We start from the raw sequence: 20,515 nt of genomic DNA on the forward strand, positions 1-20,515 counted from the left end.
CCCACATTTAAATTTAAACATCTACAGACATGCTTTTAAATCCTTTGAATCAATTTTTCACCCATAAACTCATTGCCCATGATGATGCTACACGATGGCACGTACAGCTTAAATAACCAAGTTTGGAAAGTAGCTGAGAGATTTCAAGAGCTTTCATCATTTGATGTCCAGGGGCAGTATGAGTAGACTGCAACGTGTCGTCAATATGCTCATAAATATGTATTTTATTGATCACAGTTAAAAAAATAAATTAAAAAAAAGGATAGTGTCAATTTACTGCATTAAAGTTCAGTTAACTGAGACCTATGCAGACAGTTTAGTTCAATATAAATAAAACAAACAATGAAACCTGGTCCGTAATAAACTGTAAAAAAGCAGCAGTGAATACAAGTTATTTTAATGTACATACTTTTTCTCAGGCATAGGGGGATGTTACATTATGGATCAGGGCTAGGAAGCCTACGAAGGAATAAATGAGGCAATCTTTTTAATGCAATACCTACAGGAATTCACGATAGCAGCCTAAAACGTCTTTGGCCTCCCTCATCACGTAGCATTCAGAGGTTTGGGTTAATTATGTCTTGCTCACACCCATGGCCTGACTGTTTTTTTTTTTGTTTTTTTTTTTCTTTTCTCCACACTCCCCCGGTCTGCACAAACCAGGTTTAGTTTGGCTGGTGAAGCTTGGTTTGGCAGCTTAATGGATTTTGGCAGCTACTGTCAAGTGTTTGCCAACTGATAGATGAGATGAAACTTTAATGATCCCTGTGTGAAAAGTGGGTCAGCAACAGAGAGAATAAGAAAAAAGGGAAGGTGAGGAGGTGGGTATAAAAAAAAGTCATTCTAACAGCTGAACATACTTATTAGGTATGTATGGTAGAGCTGTGAAGTTGTTACCTGTTAAGGTTAACAAAGACACTGTTGGAGTGTGTGCCATGTATGATGAGCTGAACAGATGTGCTCACAGATACTGGGAAATGTTTCCAGATGTGAAGTAATGATTCCAAACTGCTGTCAGAGTTGATATTCTGCATGTTACGATGAATATGCAGAATATGCAGAGCAGAGCATATTGACAGTATGTACATTTGTGTCCACTTGAGTCAAATCTTAGTTACTTTTCTTTAGAATTCAAATGAAACTGCATATCAGCTAAAGGGTAGCAAGACCTACTCATGCCACAAGATGACTTTGTCACCATCTTTGGACTCAGGCATTCATCAGATGGTACCATTTTGAAAACATTTTAAGTTTTTTATGGACCACTCATAGGAGGGAAATGTAGTTTTCACTTCTCTAAGTCTTTAATAGTTTGGTTCCTAAATATTACTATTAACTTCATTGCTCTAAACAAACAAACACACCCATAAGAAATGATGTTTTATTATGGACTGAAAACTGCGGTCCATATAAATACACATGAAGCAGTTTCAAATTAATTTAATGCTATTTTTTTTTTTAAAGTTGGAATTAAAAACGCACCCACTGGTTTTTAAGCTTTCATTCCTAAAAGTACCTAACACAAAGAGGATTTCTATTTTTTTTTATTAGTCTTTAAAGTCAACATTGTTATCTTGCAACAGTGTTTATGTTTACTTGTTATTAGTCGACTAACATCTGTTTCCAACACTGTACAGGAAGTTGGCTTTATTCACACCTGACCTACCCTTTTGAAAGAATAATACACTTCCCATCAATTTGCAGACTCCCTCACAGCTCTTTCAGATCTTCCTATATGTCCTGTGTCTCTGCACTAGGGGGCAGTGTTGAGCTGGACAGCTCTGCTTCACCCAAACCTCCTCTCTTAAGAGTTCCTGACTGTTGTTGCATCTGCTGTGTTTCTCTGCAAGGAGAGACCCGCTGATCACTGTGGTCACTGCGGTATTGTTCGTGTCTTATCTGTGCTTGGCCATTGATTGTGAAACAAACGTCCGATAAATGACTCCTGCTTCTTTGCTAAATGGCACATCAGAAGTGTGAGTGCTCACTGATACCCTGGCTTGGACCCAGGCGACAGAATGACCTCACAGTGACCACCTTATAAACCAATAGATCCGTCAGGGCACGATCAAATGTGTGGTTTTCATGGCTATGTGCGTATGTTTTTGTGTTTCAGACTGCTGCTGGTGGGAGGCTGTGAGTCAGGGGATGACATCACATCCAAGGCCTCATGCTGCGGGATTACAGCCTGGAGGACTCTGTCTGGCTCACCTCACTACAAGCAGGTCACCAGCTACGAGGACGACGTCGATCCAGTGAGGGAACCAGTACACACATACACACACCTGTTTTTGCACAAATCATTCAAGTTAATATACCTCTCACACATATTTTGTCATATATTGTCTATATCTAGAACCAGAAGAGAGGTTTCCTCAGGATGCCCAGCTTCAGATTATTTTCCAGACAGGGGGATGAAAAGGTAACACAACTCTCTCCTTTCCATTGCCCTCTACTGTCATTAAAAGCTTAATGGGAAGGATCTGGCAATCAGTAAATGGTTTAAAAAAAAAAAAGAATTACGTATCTGCATTTTGTCATGTCCAGGACGGCGTGTTCCGCATGAGTCTGAGTCCGGACGGTACCCTCCTGGCTGTCATCCACTTCTCTGGGCGTCTGTCTCTGTGGGACGTCCCCTCCTTCAGACAGAGGGCCGCATGGAGCCAAGACCAGCAGGTACAACAGAACACCTCTTAAGCTGCTTGTGTTGTTTTGTGTAAGCATGCATGATTTAGCTAATGCTGAGCACACCTTTGTGCACTGCTGTTGTTTGTGATGTTTTTTTTGTACATTTATGACATTCGATGCTTGACTAACTGTATTAATGTAATTGCTCTCTGGCCGACATACTGTATGTGTGTATGGAGAGAGGGAGCGACTGTGTGTATATTTCTATTTGTTCTGCCATTAAACAGCAAGTGATATGGATTACAGAGAATTTATACTTGTCATGTTTCGCCGACTTATACGTTGTGTGTGTATGCTCTGCTTCATTGCCGCTATGTGTGCTGAAAGTGTAAACAGGGTTAGCAGATTTACCCCCCCCCCACCCCCTCCCCTTCTCCCTCTCTTCTTCTTCTTCTACTTCTTCTCATCCTCCCATCCTCTTTGGTCCTTCGGTCCGCCCCGCAGCCAGGATTTGAGGAGATCAACCCAGAGTGGAAGACATCGCTGGAGAGGCGGAAGAAAATAAAAGGTAGTTTGGCCTGAGGGGCCGGGGAGAGACGACTTTGTTGCTGACACAGCAGAACAGCGTTGGATACAATTTAATGATCTTTGACACTTCTTATTCACACAGTTCTACAGTTATTTACAAGTACAAGCGCACAGAGAACATCAAGGCTTTTGCAAATATTTTTTCTCCTCCACTGTGTCCGTGCTTTTGAGTGCGCCTCTCTGTGCTTGTGTAACTGCCTGTATGTGTAGGTGTGTGGGCCTGTTTGTGAAGCTGTACAGTCTGTTTTTTTGACAGTTTCGGGCCAGTAGTGATGGTAGCTGTGACAGCTTGTGTAAGCAATAATCTGTGTGAGTCTTCATCCCATGCATGACAAGTGATAGATATGCCCACATGTGTAAATATCTCAGGGAAGGAAACTTATTCCAAAAAAGTTAAGAAATAAGAGTGCACGATTATAGAAGGTGTGATTGATAACTAACTAAATCAAATAAAAACAGGTTCTGCTGCGTTCTCCTCCTCATTTGTAAAACTAAACAACTCCCTCGTGTCTTTGCCTGGCCCAGATAAGGAGCAGTACTACCCACTTGTGGACGTGAGCTGGTGGAGTGACAACGTGTTGATCCTGGCTCGCTGCTCCGGCTCCGTTACCGTCTCCTCTGTTAGGACGCTTCGCAATCTGCTGGGGAAATCCTGCGAGTGGTTTGAGTCGTCACCTCGAGTCACTGCAGCACATGATGGGGGCTTCCTCAGCCTTGAGGTAAATGTCAAGACAGTAGTGTGTGTGTGTGTACAGTATGTGTGTGGTAAAGTAAACAGAGAGAGGCCGTTTTGTAAAGTCATAGAATGATCTCTAAGGCTCATGTGCATCTTTTAGGACCAGTATTACATAAAAGATCTCTGCCTTCAGGCTTACTAAAGGCATATTGTCCAACAGAAAACAATTCATCCTTATGTCCTTCTTCTTAAGTGCATCTTCAGTTCCTGTTCACATAAGCCTGGAGCCTGACCCAGCATGCACCAGGAGAGAAAAAGGGACTAGATCAGACGGGTCAAGGGTCTTTTATGGATTTGTCAGATCTTTTGTTTCAAAATTGAATGTTTACAACTACAAAGTGCTTTTGAATGTACCTTTTCTTCTGTGAAGCGAGCATGGTATGCAGTTAAATCCATCATGGTTTTACAGCACAGATGTATGCATTGATTTTCGATAGATCCTTTGAATAGCAGGCTGATGTGATGGCACTGAGGAGGACAGCTTTTTATTTCTCACCAAGGAAAAGTCCTGTATGATCATCTAGTCGACATTATATTTATTGTTGAAAAACTTGCATATATGTGTCTGTAAAATGGTCGAAACGTGTCATGATGAAATATGTATCCCTCCTTTTTATCCCCCAACAAAGAGCTTGATCTCCCATCACACTCCTTTTTCTTTTTTTCTTTTTTCCGGCCCTTAGTCTTTCTTTCTTTTTTCTCTGATTGCATAGAGAGACACAGGGCGATAGAGGGAGAAGCATTTCTTTACCAGCCAGCTGCCAACTTTTTAGAAAGGTTTCATCAGCCTGCTTGAGCATGGAGAGAGGGATGGGTGCGTGTGCAGCTGGTTACACAGCTGAGGGTTTGTGTTCTGTGAAATGTTTCTTGAAATTACCTTCAACATGAAGCTTGTTGTGCGTTTACGCCTCCACAGATGTGCATAACTGTGACCTTGTGTGTTTATGATGATAACAACATGTGCATCTTCCTGTCTGTGGTGATGGGGTCGTGTATTAGTGCAGCACTTTGAAGGCTGCCTCCTCCATTGATTAAGGCTCTTAACATTTTACAGGTGCTAAATATTTCATACACCCTGTACGGGAGCAGAGCTCAGCTGGAGGGGTTAGCATTTTTCTCTAGCGATCTAAAACCCGGGGGGGGGGGGGGGGTATCATTACAGAATATGAGGACTGATGAAAAATGAACAATCACAAAACTACAGAACAGGGCGAGGAAAGTTGGGAAAAGTTCTTTGGACAGCGTAGATTTAGATGTCCTATCGAGCAGCTTGACCTTGCTGTTGTTAGACAGCCTGCTGATCCGGCACGAGGCTGTTAAATTAAGTGTGTTTACCCGCTTAAGCACAGCTAGATGTAAAGTGTGCTGCATTCATTCCACGCTTCATTTTTCAGTCCTCACCTCCTGCTGGCAAAGAAGTGTCCATACTCAGCATTAGAAAGCCAATCTGGGCAAAACCTGTAAATCTGACATTCTCAATCATGGAGAATAGGCGTTCTTCTGTTTTTGTAGCTGTCTCTTTTCAATTAGGCCACCAAACAGATGTACTTTGATGTAGAAAGACAGCTGTAGCTTTATGATCACTTTAAAGCCATATGTTAGCGGTATTATAAAAGTAATGTTTAAATCACTTGTGTATTTGTTTTATCTCTTGTTATAAATCCTCTAGTGCACCTTTATTTTTAATTCCTTCTTTCCCATCCTTTTTTTTTTTTTTTATCTTTGAGTTTACCTCCTTCCCGTCTTTAATGCTGATTTTTTAATTTTTTATTATCCACAGTGTGAGGTGAAGCTGGCTCAGAAGCGTGGGCGCCTGGAGAGCAACCTGAGCGGAGTAGCCGGTGAGGATGAGGATGGCGATGACGGCGGCGACTCTGACTCAGATGAAGAGTCCTCAGCCAAAGCCCGCTACTTTGGCTACATCAAGCAGGGCCTGTACTACGTGACGGAGATGGAGCGGTTCGCTCCGCCACGCAAACGCCCCCGCACAGTGATGAAGAATTACCGTCTGGTCAGCCTGAGGTCGACAACACCCGAGGAGCTGTACCGCAGGAAGGTAGGAGATAGTGATCATGTGCATTTTATGAATTTAATCTCACTCTTCTAGAGCACTCAACTTGTGCATCTCATTTACGAGGGCTTAACTTTGAATTTTGGTGCCAGAATATGCTGCCAAGGACAGAGGGCTCCTGTTGGCAAAGCTTTTTTTTGATAGCAGGGTCAGAAGAGAGTTCACAGAAAACTTTATCGGTGTCCTCCTTTTGAATTTGAAAAGACTTTTATAACCAAGCCTGAATTCATGTTAAGACATTAGTGAATATCTAAATTGCAGATTCAGATAAAGGGAGGATAATGAGACCCCCTGTACCACTGCAGTTCAAACATGAACTATTCCATTGCACACCTTTCTAACCATTCTGAGGACCATCATGGTCTAGGAACTGTAGGAAACTCATTTTAAAGTTGTTTAATGTTTTTTTTTTTAGCTGTACTTTTTTTCAACTTTTGGCCTTTATTAGAAAGGACAGCTGAAGAGGGACAGAAAGAGTTGGGAGGAGAGTTCGGGGGATGACATGCAGCAAAGGGCTGAGGTCGGATTAGAACCCTTGTTTGCTGTAATGTCTGTTGACCGATGTTGGAAATGATTATGACTTTGCTGATCCCCTGCCTTGTCTTCTAGCCCAACCTAAAACTGTTCACATTGGTGATTTTGGAGTGAAATGGATTCATGCTTGGATTACAGCTTCATCACTTTATTGACCCATTCCCTATATAAAATGCAACATTAAGTATCAATGTCTCCAATATTTATGTGACAGAACAAACCCCTGCAAAACTGACACTGGACTTCTAGCGATCCTTTTTTTGAGTTTGAATAAATCGCCAGTTGATTGGTTTGGTATTGAGATGTTCATTGACTATACAGAGAAGAACATCTAGCAGTGTTCATATTTCAGATCATTTACACAAGTTGTACACACGTTCTTTTGTTTGATACTTTTTTGTTGCGGTCGCAGTGTGTTCAAGTCTGTAGGAGCTCTGAAGGTTGTATATCCATAAACAGGATTAAGTCATATTTCTGTTAGTGTTGAGTTTTTCATTTTGACACCCGCAATAAAAATAAAAAAAAACATCTTATTTGGTTCAGCAAGAAAAGCTTTCGTCAGTGTTTATGTTGGGATTTGAATGTTCTTTAAGCTCTGCAATGTCAAAAAAAAATACCAGAGCTGCCATGCAGTTCTCTGACTCACTGAGTTGCATGAATTGGTTCTGGCTAAGAAATTGATATTACCTATTTAATATGCCAAAGACTCTCCATTTCTAATTACGCTTTTTATATGGCATTTATCATATTCAGACTGATACATGAGTCACATTAAGAGCAGCTGTCAATTGTCTTCAATGGTGGATATCACATTTACCATGTGATTCTTCATTTCTTTTCAACACTTAATTTAGCAGCAGCCGAAGGACGTTATATGAATCCGTGTGGTCATTGACTGAATTATAACAGCCTGATCTGCAATATTGGTTTCCGACTTAATTAATCCTGTGCCAGCTCACTGAAGTGCTATTGTTTTGTTGGCTCAGCTCCAGAGTGCTGTTGAGGAGAAATGAAAACCAAGCAAGATGTTCGTTCTGCTTTAAGGCTATTTCCTCAGTCCCGGGGGTTTCTATGAAATGCTAATTGCTGCATTAGAAATATGGCTGTTGTTGCTGCTCGCTACAAATTGCAGCAGAGACAACAACACGCTCTATCATAAAGCACAGTATCGGCTCTCAGCGGTCCCAAGTTTGAGCACGGTTCATCAGTCATTTTTATGACCCATCATCTACTTCCTTCTTCATCATTGTCATCATCATTAGATGCCATTAGTCATCTCCATCAGTCCTAACAGTGGTGAGTTACAAAGTAATATATCATTATTATCTCTGTGTAACACTCTGTACCCGCGGCACTTGTCCAGCTGCTGAGCTGCTCATGTTTGAGTTGTTTTTCCCTTCCTTTTAGTCACATGTAGCACATGTAGGCGTGTGGGTGCAGAGAGGAGGGGAGTCTGTCTTTATTGTCTGAATGTGAATGTATGTCAGTGCTCACTCGCTGCCCATTTGGTTTATTGTGTGTGTAAAAGTCTTCATGTCGCTTATGCTATATTGACATTTCCACCCTGGGCTACACACTCACAGTTACACACACACACACACACACACACACACACACACACACACACACAGACACTCTCAGCTGTCAGAATGACCTGACCTTCAGCTACTTGAGGTTTGTAGTCCAATTGACTCTGAATAGGTCACTACCAGTGCTTCTGGGTTATTTCCTCAAGTCAGTCCCTTCATGTGTTGAGGAGTTTGATGATGTGTTCGGTGGTATAACCCTGCCTCCATAAGTAGCACACTGATAGGGCTGCTAACAGTTTTATTAGCCGATTCCAGAGAGAGAAAGAAGCAGTTTTTGATGTCCTCCTACGTGAGGTTTAACTGTGTGGGGTTCTCATTGCCCTCGAGGAATCACAGTCTGGCTAATGTGTTGCTTTGTACTCCTACACACAGAAAGAGATGGATATGCTTTGTGTGTCTGAGTGTGTGTCTGCGTGTGTCAGTCAGTACACTCTCACACATGTACTATACACACATAGGGCCAAAAACTGAGGTGTCATATGGTTGTTGGATCAAATCATTTTGTAAGACATTGATATGACATAAAGCCTCTTTGGCATCATCATGTGTTTACATCGAAAACAGCCCAGTTAAAAAAAAATCACTTCTTTTACTATCAAAAACAAAAGATTTGAAAAGTCTTCTGCCATGTCAGCAGCTCACTGAGGATTTACTTTGGTAGAGAAGTGTTTCGGGCAAAATGCTAAAATCAGTCTGCAAACATGACCATGCTGCTGAGGTCACACCTGATAAACCAGGTTTTAGCTTACATGAGAATTGGCCAATATTAGCATCCTTCACACACTCGTGCAATAAAAAAGATATTTGACAAAATATTTGACATTATGCTGGCTTTGGCCATTGCACTGATAGCTAGCATCATGCTGTTGTTTGCTTTTGGCACATGGTAATTAGGCTGAAGCCATTATACCATTGGTTTCAGTTGCTCTATTCTTAAGTAATCAGAATCAGAATCAGATTTTTTGGTTGGTTTGGTTTGCTTACACACACAAGGAATTTAACTTTGGTGAACTGCGCTCTCATATGTACAGGTACAACATTAAATAGCAACAATAAACTGTTGAAATGTAATTACATAATAAGAAAAGACTAATATTTAAATGACTAAATATGAAACAGTGCAGTGGTGAACAGTGCAAAAGATGCTGAAGTAACATGATAATAAGAAGAATGCAGTTATGTGGCAGATGGGTCAATTAACATGTCAATTACAGTATTTACATGAGTGTGCATAGATTGATCATTTAAATTAAATAATATCTATACACATATATGTATATTCACAGTGATGGATTGGATTAGAGTCATTTCAACGCGACAGGTCTGACACTCTGTGACTGTTTAGCGTTCATCAGAGTCACAGCCTGGGGGAAGAAACTGTTCTTATGACGGGTTGTTTTAGCGTACAGTATTCTGTAACGGCTGCCGGAGTGGAGGAGTTTGAAAAGTTTGTGTCCAGGGTGTGAGGAGTCTGCAGTGATAATACTTGCCCGTTTCCTGGCCCGGGACTGGTGTAAGTCCTGGATGGGGGGGCAGGTCGACACCAATGATTTTTTTTCTTCAGTCCTTATAGTCCGTTGCCGTCTGTGTCTGTCCAGTTTGGTTGCAGATCCAAACCAGACAGTGATGGAGGTGCACAGAACAGAATGTTAAACATGTTCACCATATTAATTGATGTTAAATATCTTACCTGTACACCACTTGGGTTTGGTTTTACCAATAACCTTATTTTTAGCTTAGACTAGCTTAGTAGTGTATTTAAGAATGCTAACATGCTGAACTGAGATAACCGTGGTAAACACATACATGTAGCTATGGCTAGCATTGTAAGTATGATAGCATGCTTAAAACTGCTACCAGCATGGCTGCAGCTAGTTTTGTTATTTACTGTAAATCCTGATGCTTTTAAATGAAGTCCCGATATCTGGCTCTAGATTCTTTCTTTGTGTTTTTATTCTTTGTATCTTTGATTTTCTTTCTTCAAATATCTGCAAATATTTTATCCCGCTCCAGCCAATCTCTTTATCCCCTCTGTAGCAGACACAATGCAGACTGTGTCACATTGCACAATGCTACACAGATTAAAATCTTTATTTGAGAGTTGTTTTTGATCCAGGTTTTTTAGTATTCAAAGGACATACCAAAGATTGTGATAGTGCCATTGCTTGTGCACAGGTTTATTTGAAAACTTGGCTTCTTTGTCATTCAGCCTGATCAAAGATTGTGCCGGGGACTTTCTCCTATCTGTGTTTTTTTCCTACAAAATATTGCTTAAAATACCATGTGGCTGGAATTAATTCAATGCATTTTTATCATTTAAATCAGTTTAGGAACACAGTGCATGATGATTGAATCTGTTCCCGTGAGAAAACAATAAGATATTAAAAAAAATCTTAGGAATAGGAAATGAATATTGTGAATCTAACCTTTAAAAAAAGGACGATAAGGAACTGTTTTTCCAGTGGAGTTGTCTGCTGAATCATCACACATTTCTGAATCATCTGCAAAAAAAATATAATTTTCCCATATATCCCTATTGTATATGTTTTTTTTTAAATGCCATCTGGCCCAGAGTGTAAGGAAAACATGCATATATATTGATCTCATTCACATAATGTGTTTATTTTGTGCATATGTGTTTATCCCACAGATTGACAATGAAGAATATGGGGAAGCTCTGTCTCTAGCCCAAGCGTATAATCTTGATTCAGACCTTGTCTACCAGAGACAGTGGAGGAAGAGTACTGTCAGCATCGCCTCAATACAAGATTATCTGGTAAGAGATAGAGGAAACAAAAGAGAGCGATGCAAGAAAATGAGGAAAGGAGGAGGATGGATGATTTAGAGGAGAGAGATAAGAAATTGTATCTCAGTTTTAGTGTTTACCTCCGATTATTAGACCTCTGGCTTGAAATTTACAGTATATTTGTGTGGGCGAGTAGGGCTACAGCACATTAAGTGCAGCACAACCCCCTTACTTTATTTCACGCATCATTTTTACCAATTTGTAGCACAATTTTCACACCCTCCCCTCCTAATTTTTGATCTAATTTTCCTTCTATCATTTCTTCTGAACTCATTCCTGCCGCTTCCAATCCCTACATCCCACCCAGAGCAAGATCGGCAAGCGCTTATGGGTCCTGCATGAGTGTGTAGAGCGCGTCCCTGAGAACGTTGATGCAGCCAAGGAGCTTCTGATGTACGGCCTGAAGGGGACTGATCTGGAGGCCCTCATAGCTATAGGAAACAGGGAAGATGGGGGCAGGTATGTAAAACACAAGCATAAGAAAAAAAATCACCAACGCAAACCTGAGGCTGATTCTTCCTGACAACTTTTGTTTTTCCATATTTTATTTTTTAGCTAAACTATGTATCATTTCCCTTGCCACTCTCCAGGTTTATCATGCCGGGCGACGTCGACCTGGATGACCTTCCCTACGAAGAAGACATGCTGCCAGACGATGAGGAGCTGGAGATGAAGAAAGAGAGGGAGAGCAGGAAGAGACGAGAGCTGTTGTCCAAGGTCGACTTAAGCAGGTAAAACACACAAGCACTCCCACTGTTGGTTTAGTCTGCTCACTTATCAGCAGACTGACAGCAGAGATGAAGACAGAAAGTCAAAGCAGGCAGAAATGCTGCCAACGATGTGAATATATACAGAGTCTAGAGTATTGCTTTGAACAAAATCATCCAGGCTGGGAAGTGGTTACAGAGGCCATCCTTCAGCTGGAGGACTAACGCCTGGTTGGCAAGCACCTGCCTCAGTAAAACATCCTCCAGCAATTTACCAAAGCCCATATTCAAATATTATATTCCTTTTTACAGTTTTGTACACGCAGTACTGTACTTCAGTCCAGCTTTGGACCATACTGAAATAGATCAACAACTATGGGATTAAAAGCTGATTTTGTTGATGCCCTGAGTTTTCCCCTTATGCCACCCTTAGTTAGATATTTGTGGTTTTTAAGGTAACAACTACAGGATGGATTGCTCTGAAATATGCCACACATTTGAATGGTTCTTAGTGGATAAATTGTAATGACCTGACTTCTGCTTTAGTGCTTTTATTCTTTTCATGAATCATGTCAACTTTAGAATTTTATTTGGCAATTAAGGATTGCCAGATATAAACCCCCTAACTTTGGTAAATGCTTGACCTCATTCTTGAGGAGACATCTCTTCTCCTAACTAGAGCTGTTCTAGACCTTCTTGCTTCCAAACTATGGGATGATTTGCTATGATATTTTGGGGATGGCAATCATGGTCCCCAGAGGATGATTTTGTAAGATTTGAAACTGGCAACGTCATGAGGTAGAAGTTTGTATTTGTTCAACACTTTGGTTTATGTCTGAATATGTGCTAAGTACTTAGCTCATTTACATTTCTACTATACTTAATATTTAAGGATCAATCATAGCAGGGATGGATGACCTGCAGTCTGTAACATTAATGTACAGTTTTTTGTTTGATTTCCATAATCATCAGCCAAGCTGCTTATAAGCTCATTTGAAATATAAACAAAGTTACTCAATATAGTAAACATCCAACCTATTGATATCAGCATATTAACAGAGTCATTGTGAGCATACATTAGTAAACAGAGAACATTTATGTGACCAGTACAGCAGCATAGCATAATTGTATACAAGTCTTACACATATTACTGGAGACTGTTTGTACAGTATTCCATTAAACTTTGAGACAGCATCACCAGATTTTCCCAGCAGCTTGAGATGCTCAGTAGCAGTTGTTGTGTGGGAAGTAAAATCCCACTTATGTGAACCTGACGCTGACCGTGTGAGTCGCCATGTCTGCAGGTTTCTCTCTACTGTTTAGAGATCTTAAATTCCACCATAACTATTCATTGTATCGAGCATAGCGATGGGTTGATTGACTTCATTTGGATTTGTTTAAAAAAAAGAAAAAGAAAAAAAAAGGGGAGATTGTGGTAAAGGTGATTAAGGTTGAAGAAGAGCAAAGCGTGAGGAATTAGGAGAGAAAGTTGCCAAACGTAACACTGATTGTTTGATTAGGTGGCACACCAGAGAGGGGATCATAAAGGCGGGGACATTAATGAGGATAACGGAGGGAGAGAGTGAGCGCTGGTGGAGATTAGTGGGTAATCTGCTGGAGGTAATTTATGCCTTTGTTGTCGAGTGCCCAGGGAAAGACTAATGAAAAACCCTTTAGTGATCACTAATCACCTCTTACATACACACACACACACACACACACACACACACACACGCATGCAAATACTCACACCCATGTATCATGAAACAGTCTTAAGCACATCACCAGTTCACACAATTAATGATGCACTTTTAAAATGCATATCCACATGGTGTTCACGCAAGCAAGCATGGTGCAAAAAAGTATCTCAAGCGTCAGGAGCTGGACTATGCTGTCTCTTTTTTCCCCCTCTTACCTCAGACACTTAACCACTGAGCCTCCAGCCTGCATTTGAATGAGGAAGAGAAGAGGCACTGTAATATCGTGCTCCTGTATTATCTCCTCCTCCTCCCCCTCCCCCTCAGTCAGTTCCCCTCCCTGCTTACTTGTTATGTCCCCTTTTCCTGTTTGATTTTCTCTCTGTTTAACTCATGGTGTAATAAAACTGTTTAGCTTTATTGCGGAACTGTAGTCGAAGGTAGATAAAAGGGAAGATGGAGGAGATGAAAAACACATAAGATGGAGGGGAAAAATCGATAATTTACTTACTATTAAAAGAGAAACCATTAGATTTAATCCTCTGTGAGTTGCTTTCTTTAAATATGCCTCTTTTTCTCCTATCTCTATATCTGCATTAAGGTTTCTGCCAGGCTGCCTAGTCACATATCCCACAATTCTTTTTAAATATATTTAATGAGTGTGTCAGTGTGTGGGTTTGGGTGCGTTGAAGCCCCTCACAAATGGAGCTAACCATGTTGCCTCAAGGCCTGCGGTGGAAGCCTGAGACAGATAATAATTCTCTTAATTTCTTTTTAACTACAGAACCATTACAGAAATGGCTTGGTATCGATCACAGCCGCTCTTTTTTTTACTTATGTGCGTGCGCATGTGAGGCTCCTGTGTTTAGATAAGGACTGTATTTACTGGGTGCATCTTTGGCCCCCCACCTCCACCTCCAATGTTTGTGAGCTGTCTGTGTTTGTGTTTATGTTTGTGAGCTTGAAAGATGTGATTAGTATGGTGTGTTTTCTTTTCTCATCAAGTTCAGTACAATAAGATGAAGTGATTATTGTTCACATGTAGGGGTTACAAAAGAGAAAAGATTCCTTTTTAAAGTCACTTTTTAGATCGCTATCAACATCCTGCCCAGGAGTCCCATTTCCAATAAGAATAGTCAAAGCAACTGGATCGATTTTTTTCTCTCCTATATCAGCTGCCTAAAGATGCTTATTTCACTCTCAGTAAACACAGATTGTGTTTAAAGGACTCGATAAAATGATGGATGTACATAATGTACATTGTTCTTGTTCCTACCAGCTTTTCTCCTATAGGCTATGTGTTCTTCTTGTTCTGCATTCAGTTATCCTGAAAGGAAATATCACATAAAAAAACACTGACTTCCTCAGGAGCTAGTTTTTATTTTATTTTTAACTGCCATGCTGCAGTCCTGCGTCGTTGGTCCTGTTGTTTTGGCCACATGCGCGGTTTGATGTTGCAGCCTCTTTCTCATCAGTTTGTGCATGAATAATAAAGTATAATTTAGATGCTGCCAAGGGCCATTATAACTGCTGCTCTGACTCTCCGCATACAACAAGATGGACAATACTGCAGCTGCAGTGTGTTTAAGTGTGTGTCTGCGAGTGTGTGTAAGAGAGCGATGAGAGAAAAGGAGTGTGCAATATGCTGCAAGGTGTTTATGTTCTTATCTGATCCGATTCAGACCTCAATCAGAAGTCTCATTTTCTCATTTTCTCTACCACCGGTTGTGTGCATTTGTGTGTAGGTGAGTGTGCGCGCAGATGGTGGCATCCATGTGTATTTGAAGGCGTGAGCTGCAGTGTTTTTGTCTGTTTATGCAGTCCAGTTGTATCTCTTGCACTGTGTGAAAATCGCTTTTTTATCACAAAATGCATTTTTCTGAGTGTGTGTGTGTGTGTGTTTGTGTTTTTCTGTGTGTGTGTTAGGGGGTTGTCCTGTTTATGTTTTTCAATCTCTGTTCAGTATCGTCATATTCAGGATGTTTGTATGTACAGAGATGAAGGAGCAGTGCCACCTGATTGTAATAACCTGCAGTCTGATAGCTGCGAAAATACATAATGCACAAATGCACCCAAACCTTGAAGTTATCAGGATCCCCTCTCTTTACATGAGACAGCTGGTGCGGTGATGTGTGTTCAACTCTAAAGCGCAGTCGAAGTTGTGCACATTACATTTAAAAACCTCACAGCCTTCTAACTCCACTCAGGTGTGTCACTGTGTTTGTCTTCATTCTTCCTCCTTTCTTAACTAACTTTCCCCTTGAGTTGCTGTTTATTGTAAGGGCAATTCAGGGAACTAATATAAACCTTTACAAAGGCACAGGTGCTCTGCTGGCCCTTCAGTATACAGACAGGCTGCTCATTTGTATGTGGAACAGTGTACTACACACTGTTTATGCTATACTTGAGTGGAATTCAGCAGCAGGATTGGCAATTTAGAAGCAAGGGATGTGGACCTGAATTCATTCAAACATTCAGCCACCTCTAACCTCTTGGTGGCCATTTCCACAAAGCCACTCGACTGCAGTGTTTTAATATGGAGGAAACCTGAATGCAAAAGGTACATTATGTGCTATTTCTGTATCAAATGACTTAAAGCAACTTGAATGATTGCATGTATTTTGGTGATTTGCCCACTTGTAATAGCCCATCAACTCTGAGAAATCCATTAAACTCTTCAAAGTAAAGTATTTCATTTGGTTCCCTGTCGTTTATTTTTGGAGGATATGTCGAAGTGAGAAAGAAGTTGGTGAGCTGTTCCTGCTAATGATTCTTAGGGCTACTCCTTTGTTTGATAGAACCTGAATAAACGGGACGAGATGTAATTGTAATAAACCTGACTACTCTTATGTCAGATATATCGGCTGATATTGGCCCTTTGGAAGACATCGGCACATCGGACAATAATGTGGCATGAACTGATGTCAATAGCCGATGTTTATTTGTTGTCCCAAATCAACTTTAATGCAGGCATCTCGTACACTTAACAACTGATTCAGAGAATACTTTTTTTATTGGGCAGATGATGTCACCTGTTGGAGAAACTTGTTTTCGTTGGTAGTCTTGTTGGGAGTCTTCCACCAAAAGAAGTCATGAAACAAACATCGCTAACAGAATCGGCTTATTTTTTTATTTCAAACATTGGTATCTGAATCAGCCCTGATTTTCCCGATTGGTGCATATCTGCCTATAACCACCACCACATGGAAGGCAAATAGCAGCATTCTGCAGAAAAAGGCTTTTTTTTATTATTATTTTTTTTACATTTTCCAAAGCAAACATTCACAATGACAGATACATTTCAATTTAAATGAATGCAGGAAGAAATGATTGCTGTACAACACTACCAAAGGTGTACAGGATCAGATCAGCAAAGAAAAAGACATACCACTTCGTCCACAGGGGGCGCCAAAATCCACACGAACGAAAAAAAGATCCTAACAGGAGCTTTCAAGTCACGACATACAGGATGGATAAAAAGTTAAAGGATCACAAAAGATATTTCTAGACATTTGCTCTACTGGTTGCTTCATTGAATCATCAACCTCAAGTCATCAGTAAACATTGTCTGTCTTGCTTGGCTGAAAATGAACTTTAGCAGATTTCCATTTCTTTTAATAAACAGTCGTGCAGTCAAAGACTGGTTTAATCACATATTAAGTCAGCTAAATTGGGAATGACAGATGTCCCCTTACTTCTTCTTCTGCGGCCAGTTTGTGTTTGTATTATAATTCATGATTGAGCCATCATATCAAACCTCAAGAGGAAAACAGGCGGGGAACACAGCTTTCTAACATCTTGTCTTATCTCCTCTCCTTCCTCTCCCTCTTTCCTCCACTTCTCCAACTTTGCTGTGAAGAGGCAGAGCAAAGCAATAATTACCACCAGTACGAGTGCTAAGCCGGTGCTCTTTGATGTGCCAGAGAGTGTGTTGAGCCAGTGTTAATCTCTGTTAGTCTGTGTAGAGGAACCCTGATAAGGCCTGATAGCGCCCTCTGTAATGAGGGATTAGGGATTAAAGGCGGAGGTGGAGGGGTCAGCTCCCTTGTGGTCACACTGCGGTTGATCCAGTCTGGGGTTCTTTCAGGGCACGTTTGGGACCGTTGTGACTGTTCAGGTTGTTTCCCCGTGGATGGAACATGTCATCTCTGTGAGTGTGTGGTGAAAAATGTTTTATTTCACTGCGAGGGTGTGCAGTGGTTTTCAGCCTTGTGGTTCCTTTCCCCTGAGCACCTTGAGTGATTGAATTGTAGGTAGATTCTATGCCGCCCGGTGCCTCAGTGTTTGTGGTCATCCAATTTATTTATGGTTGTGATTAAACAACATTGAAAATGGATTTGATTCCTACAGGGCAATCACTCACCTCATTGACATCTGGCATCCCATACCAAACAACTGAAGGGTTTTTGTGGTCATAAGGAGGTGATTTGTTGCCCTTAGAAAATGATTAGGTCTAGAGGGCACTATTTTGTGTTGTAGTCAAGTCCAGAGCATTGTTATATAGGTCGTCCCTGTGGGGTACACTGCACTATACGAGTCATTTAAAGCTCGAGTCGGGTCTAAACTTGAAGTTTCATTTGAGTGTAGTGAGAGCAAAACACTATTCAGATCTTGTAAATTGACTTTCAAGGTGGCTTTGTGGATGTTTATTGTAATACTGTGTTGAAGTGCCTGGATTGCTTTTGATTAGTGTATGGTTTGTTTCTGTGTGTGTGTGTGTGTGTGTGTGTGTGTGTGTGTGTGTGTGTGTGTGTGTGTGTGTGTGTGTGTGTGTGTGTGTGTGTGTGTGTGTGTGTGTGTGTGTGTGTGTGTGTGTGTGTGTGTGTGTGTGTGTGTGTGTGTGTGTGTGTGTGTGTGTGTGTGTGTGTGTGTGTGTGTGTGTGTGTGTGTGTGTGCATATGCATAGGCTGACTCTGGAGCAAAAGGAGCTGTGTCGAAATCGACTGAAACTGCTCTCCTACCTGGACCGGCTGGCAACGTACGAGGTAACGACAAGCATCCACCTGTTGTTCTAGCACTCTGCTAACATGATCAAATATTCACATTTTTAGAAGCTGTACTGTAAAATGCATGTCAGTCACTTCTCCATTATTGAAGGTTTCGCTTTAATTGGCTGGCAATCCAATGATCCAACTGTTTCACCCCAGGATTAAATATCAAATCCTGATAATCTCAATCAAAAACTGTGAAAGTCTGTTTAGATCGCTTAATCCTTAACAAGGGGGGGGGGGGGGGGGGGGGGGGTCCACAGATCCAGTGGTTACACCCTGCCTTCACTTATAACCTGTCAGCAGCAGCTCCAGTCTTTAACTGTTCTGCACTGTACTTAAAGTCCCCATCGAGAACTCCGAGAGTATCTAACTGCTGCAACTGAAACGGGTTAGAACCAATCACAAGATAGGAGGCGGAAAATAACGTTGGGATGAATTTGATTAGATCATTAGCTCCAACAAATCTTTTTTGTAGGTTCAAAAATGAATCAACCGGAGTGCAGGATGAGTCATCAGAAATTTGAAACGTTTAACAGGAAGAGAAAATACTCAGATAAGGCTTTTTCAAATATATTTGGCAGATGGCGGCAGATAAATGAACATTTAACACAGGAACGCTGAATTTAAACAAAAACTCATGGGGCCTTAAAAGTAGAAAACAGGGAAGGGCCAACTTTTAAGACAACATATTCATACTATCAGATTTGTGTGGAAAGGAAGAATCAGTCGGTGCTCCAACAGCCCACAAAATTTCTCCTCCCTTCGTCTTAGCCTGGCATGAGTCAGCTAGATCACAAACCTCATATGATACTTATTGCAAAGTTCAAACGCACTCATCTGTATCTGATGGTCTGTGAGATAAAAAATAGAGACAAAATAGAGCACAACATCATGAGCTTCTGTGTCATTATTAAAGGGCCTGTTTAAAAAAAAATAGATACAGTGTTCTCCTTTCATTGTTGGAACTACTTCTAACATTGTTTGTCCAGATTTGAGCTGGTGGGCTTAGTGGTGTCTGGCTCGCTGTTTTCATCCCATGATGAAAAAACGGCGCTCATAAGATTTAAGCTTGTTCCATGTGACTGCTTTGGAAGGAGAATGTGTTTGAAGTACTTTTACAATCATCCTAAGTTTTGAGGGTTTCTGAAGGCTCGTATCATGTGTGCTAATTTTTCTCATTTAATATTAGTGTTCAAAATTGCTTTTACTTTCTCCGCTGTTTTCCCATTGGCAATCTAACTGTTTCATATCCAATCCCTCCAAAGCACAGAGGCTTTTCTCATAACTCTTTTATTGATGCTCTCTCTTAAACCCTCTAATCTCTTTATAAAAACTGAGAAGTTGTCGATGTTTACGTGATCGGCATTCAAATAAAATTCAAAAGAATGGGTGCTACCGTATCTACGTAGCTACATTTTGTCATGTATGATTTAACTGTAATGCTAATAGGCTTACAGAATGTTAGCATCAGTGTAGCGTAGATGGATGCATTTTTAAAGTGGCTTTTTGACACTTGCAGCTACATAGCGCTCTTGATTTCAGATTTACGATGAGTCATGTTCACATGCGCACCCCTCTCTCCCGCAATAAATCACAGACGAACAGGCAGGGACACATTTCCTCCCATGCACGAGAGGAGAGATGAGATTTTTTTTTTTTTTTTTTTACACTGCTGGATATTTTACTCAGAAAGAGTGAAGTCTCTCTCTCATTCGGACATTGTCATGGTAACTGCAGCGCTCGTCAGATTCCTTTTGCCCCAATCCATTTTCTCTGGCTGTCTATGAATATGATATTAGGGTTTTTATCATAGCGATTTTGGGGCTGGCTCTGTCTGCATACGGGCCATTCAAAGGCTATCCATCAGACACACAGGCTCACACACACACATCTATGCAAAGCTCTACACACATACACACATTGGGATAGAGGATGGTGCAGGGAATTTTTTTAACAGACAGACACATGAGTTAGTCAAAGCCAGAGGCCGGGGGAAACAAATATTCTCTCCTGACATATGAACACTTACACAATCAAACCTTACTCAGATAGTTCAAACCAAAAGGACTCGACATCTGTGACGTTAAATAGCATGAAATAGCATCTTTGTTGACTTTGATTTGCAGTCACATCCTCTGCACCCTCTTCTCCTCTCCTCACGTCTTTAC

General features: G+C 41.0%; 1 protein-coding gene across 1 annotated transcript in view; it reads left to right on the plus strand.

Annotated features, from left to right (window-relative positions):
* Positions 1-20,515, plus strand: part of nbas (NBAS subunit of NRZ tethering complex) — a 157,896-nt gene that overhangs the window by 15,957 nt on the left and 121,424 nt on the right. The window contains exons 10-19 of the mRNA XM_020642042.3: positions 2,117-2,255; positions 2,357-2,422; positions 2,548-2,676; positions 3,133-3,196; positions 3,742-3,935; positions 5,733-6,008; positions 10,797-10,922; positions 11,260-11,411; positions 11,543-11,683; positions 18,263-18,341. Coding sequence (XP_020497698.2) covers positions 2,117-2,255; positions 2,357-2,422; positions 2,548-2,676; positions 3,133-3,196; positions 3,742-3,935; positions 5,733-6,008; positions 10,797-10,922; positions 11,260-11,411; positions 11,543-11,683; positions 18,263-18,341 — 1,366 coding nt within the window. The remainder of the gene's footprint in view (positions 1-2,116; positions 2,256-2,356; positions 2,423-2,547; positions 2,677-3,132; positions 3,197-3,741; positions 3,936-5,732; positions 6,009-10,796; positions 10,923-11,259; positions 11,412-11,542; positions 11,684-18,262; positions 18,342-20,515) is intronic.

Source organism: Labrus bergylta, chromosome 15 (genome assembly GCF_963930695.1).
Source record: "Labrus bergylta chromosome 15, fLabBer1.1, whole genome shotgun sequence".
NCBI classification, from domain to species: domain Eukaryota; kingdom Metazoa; phylum Chordata; class Actinopteri; order Labriformes; family Labridae; genus Labrus; species Labrus bergylta.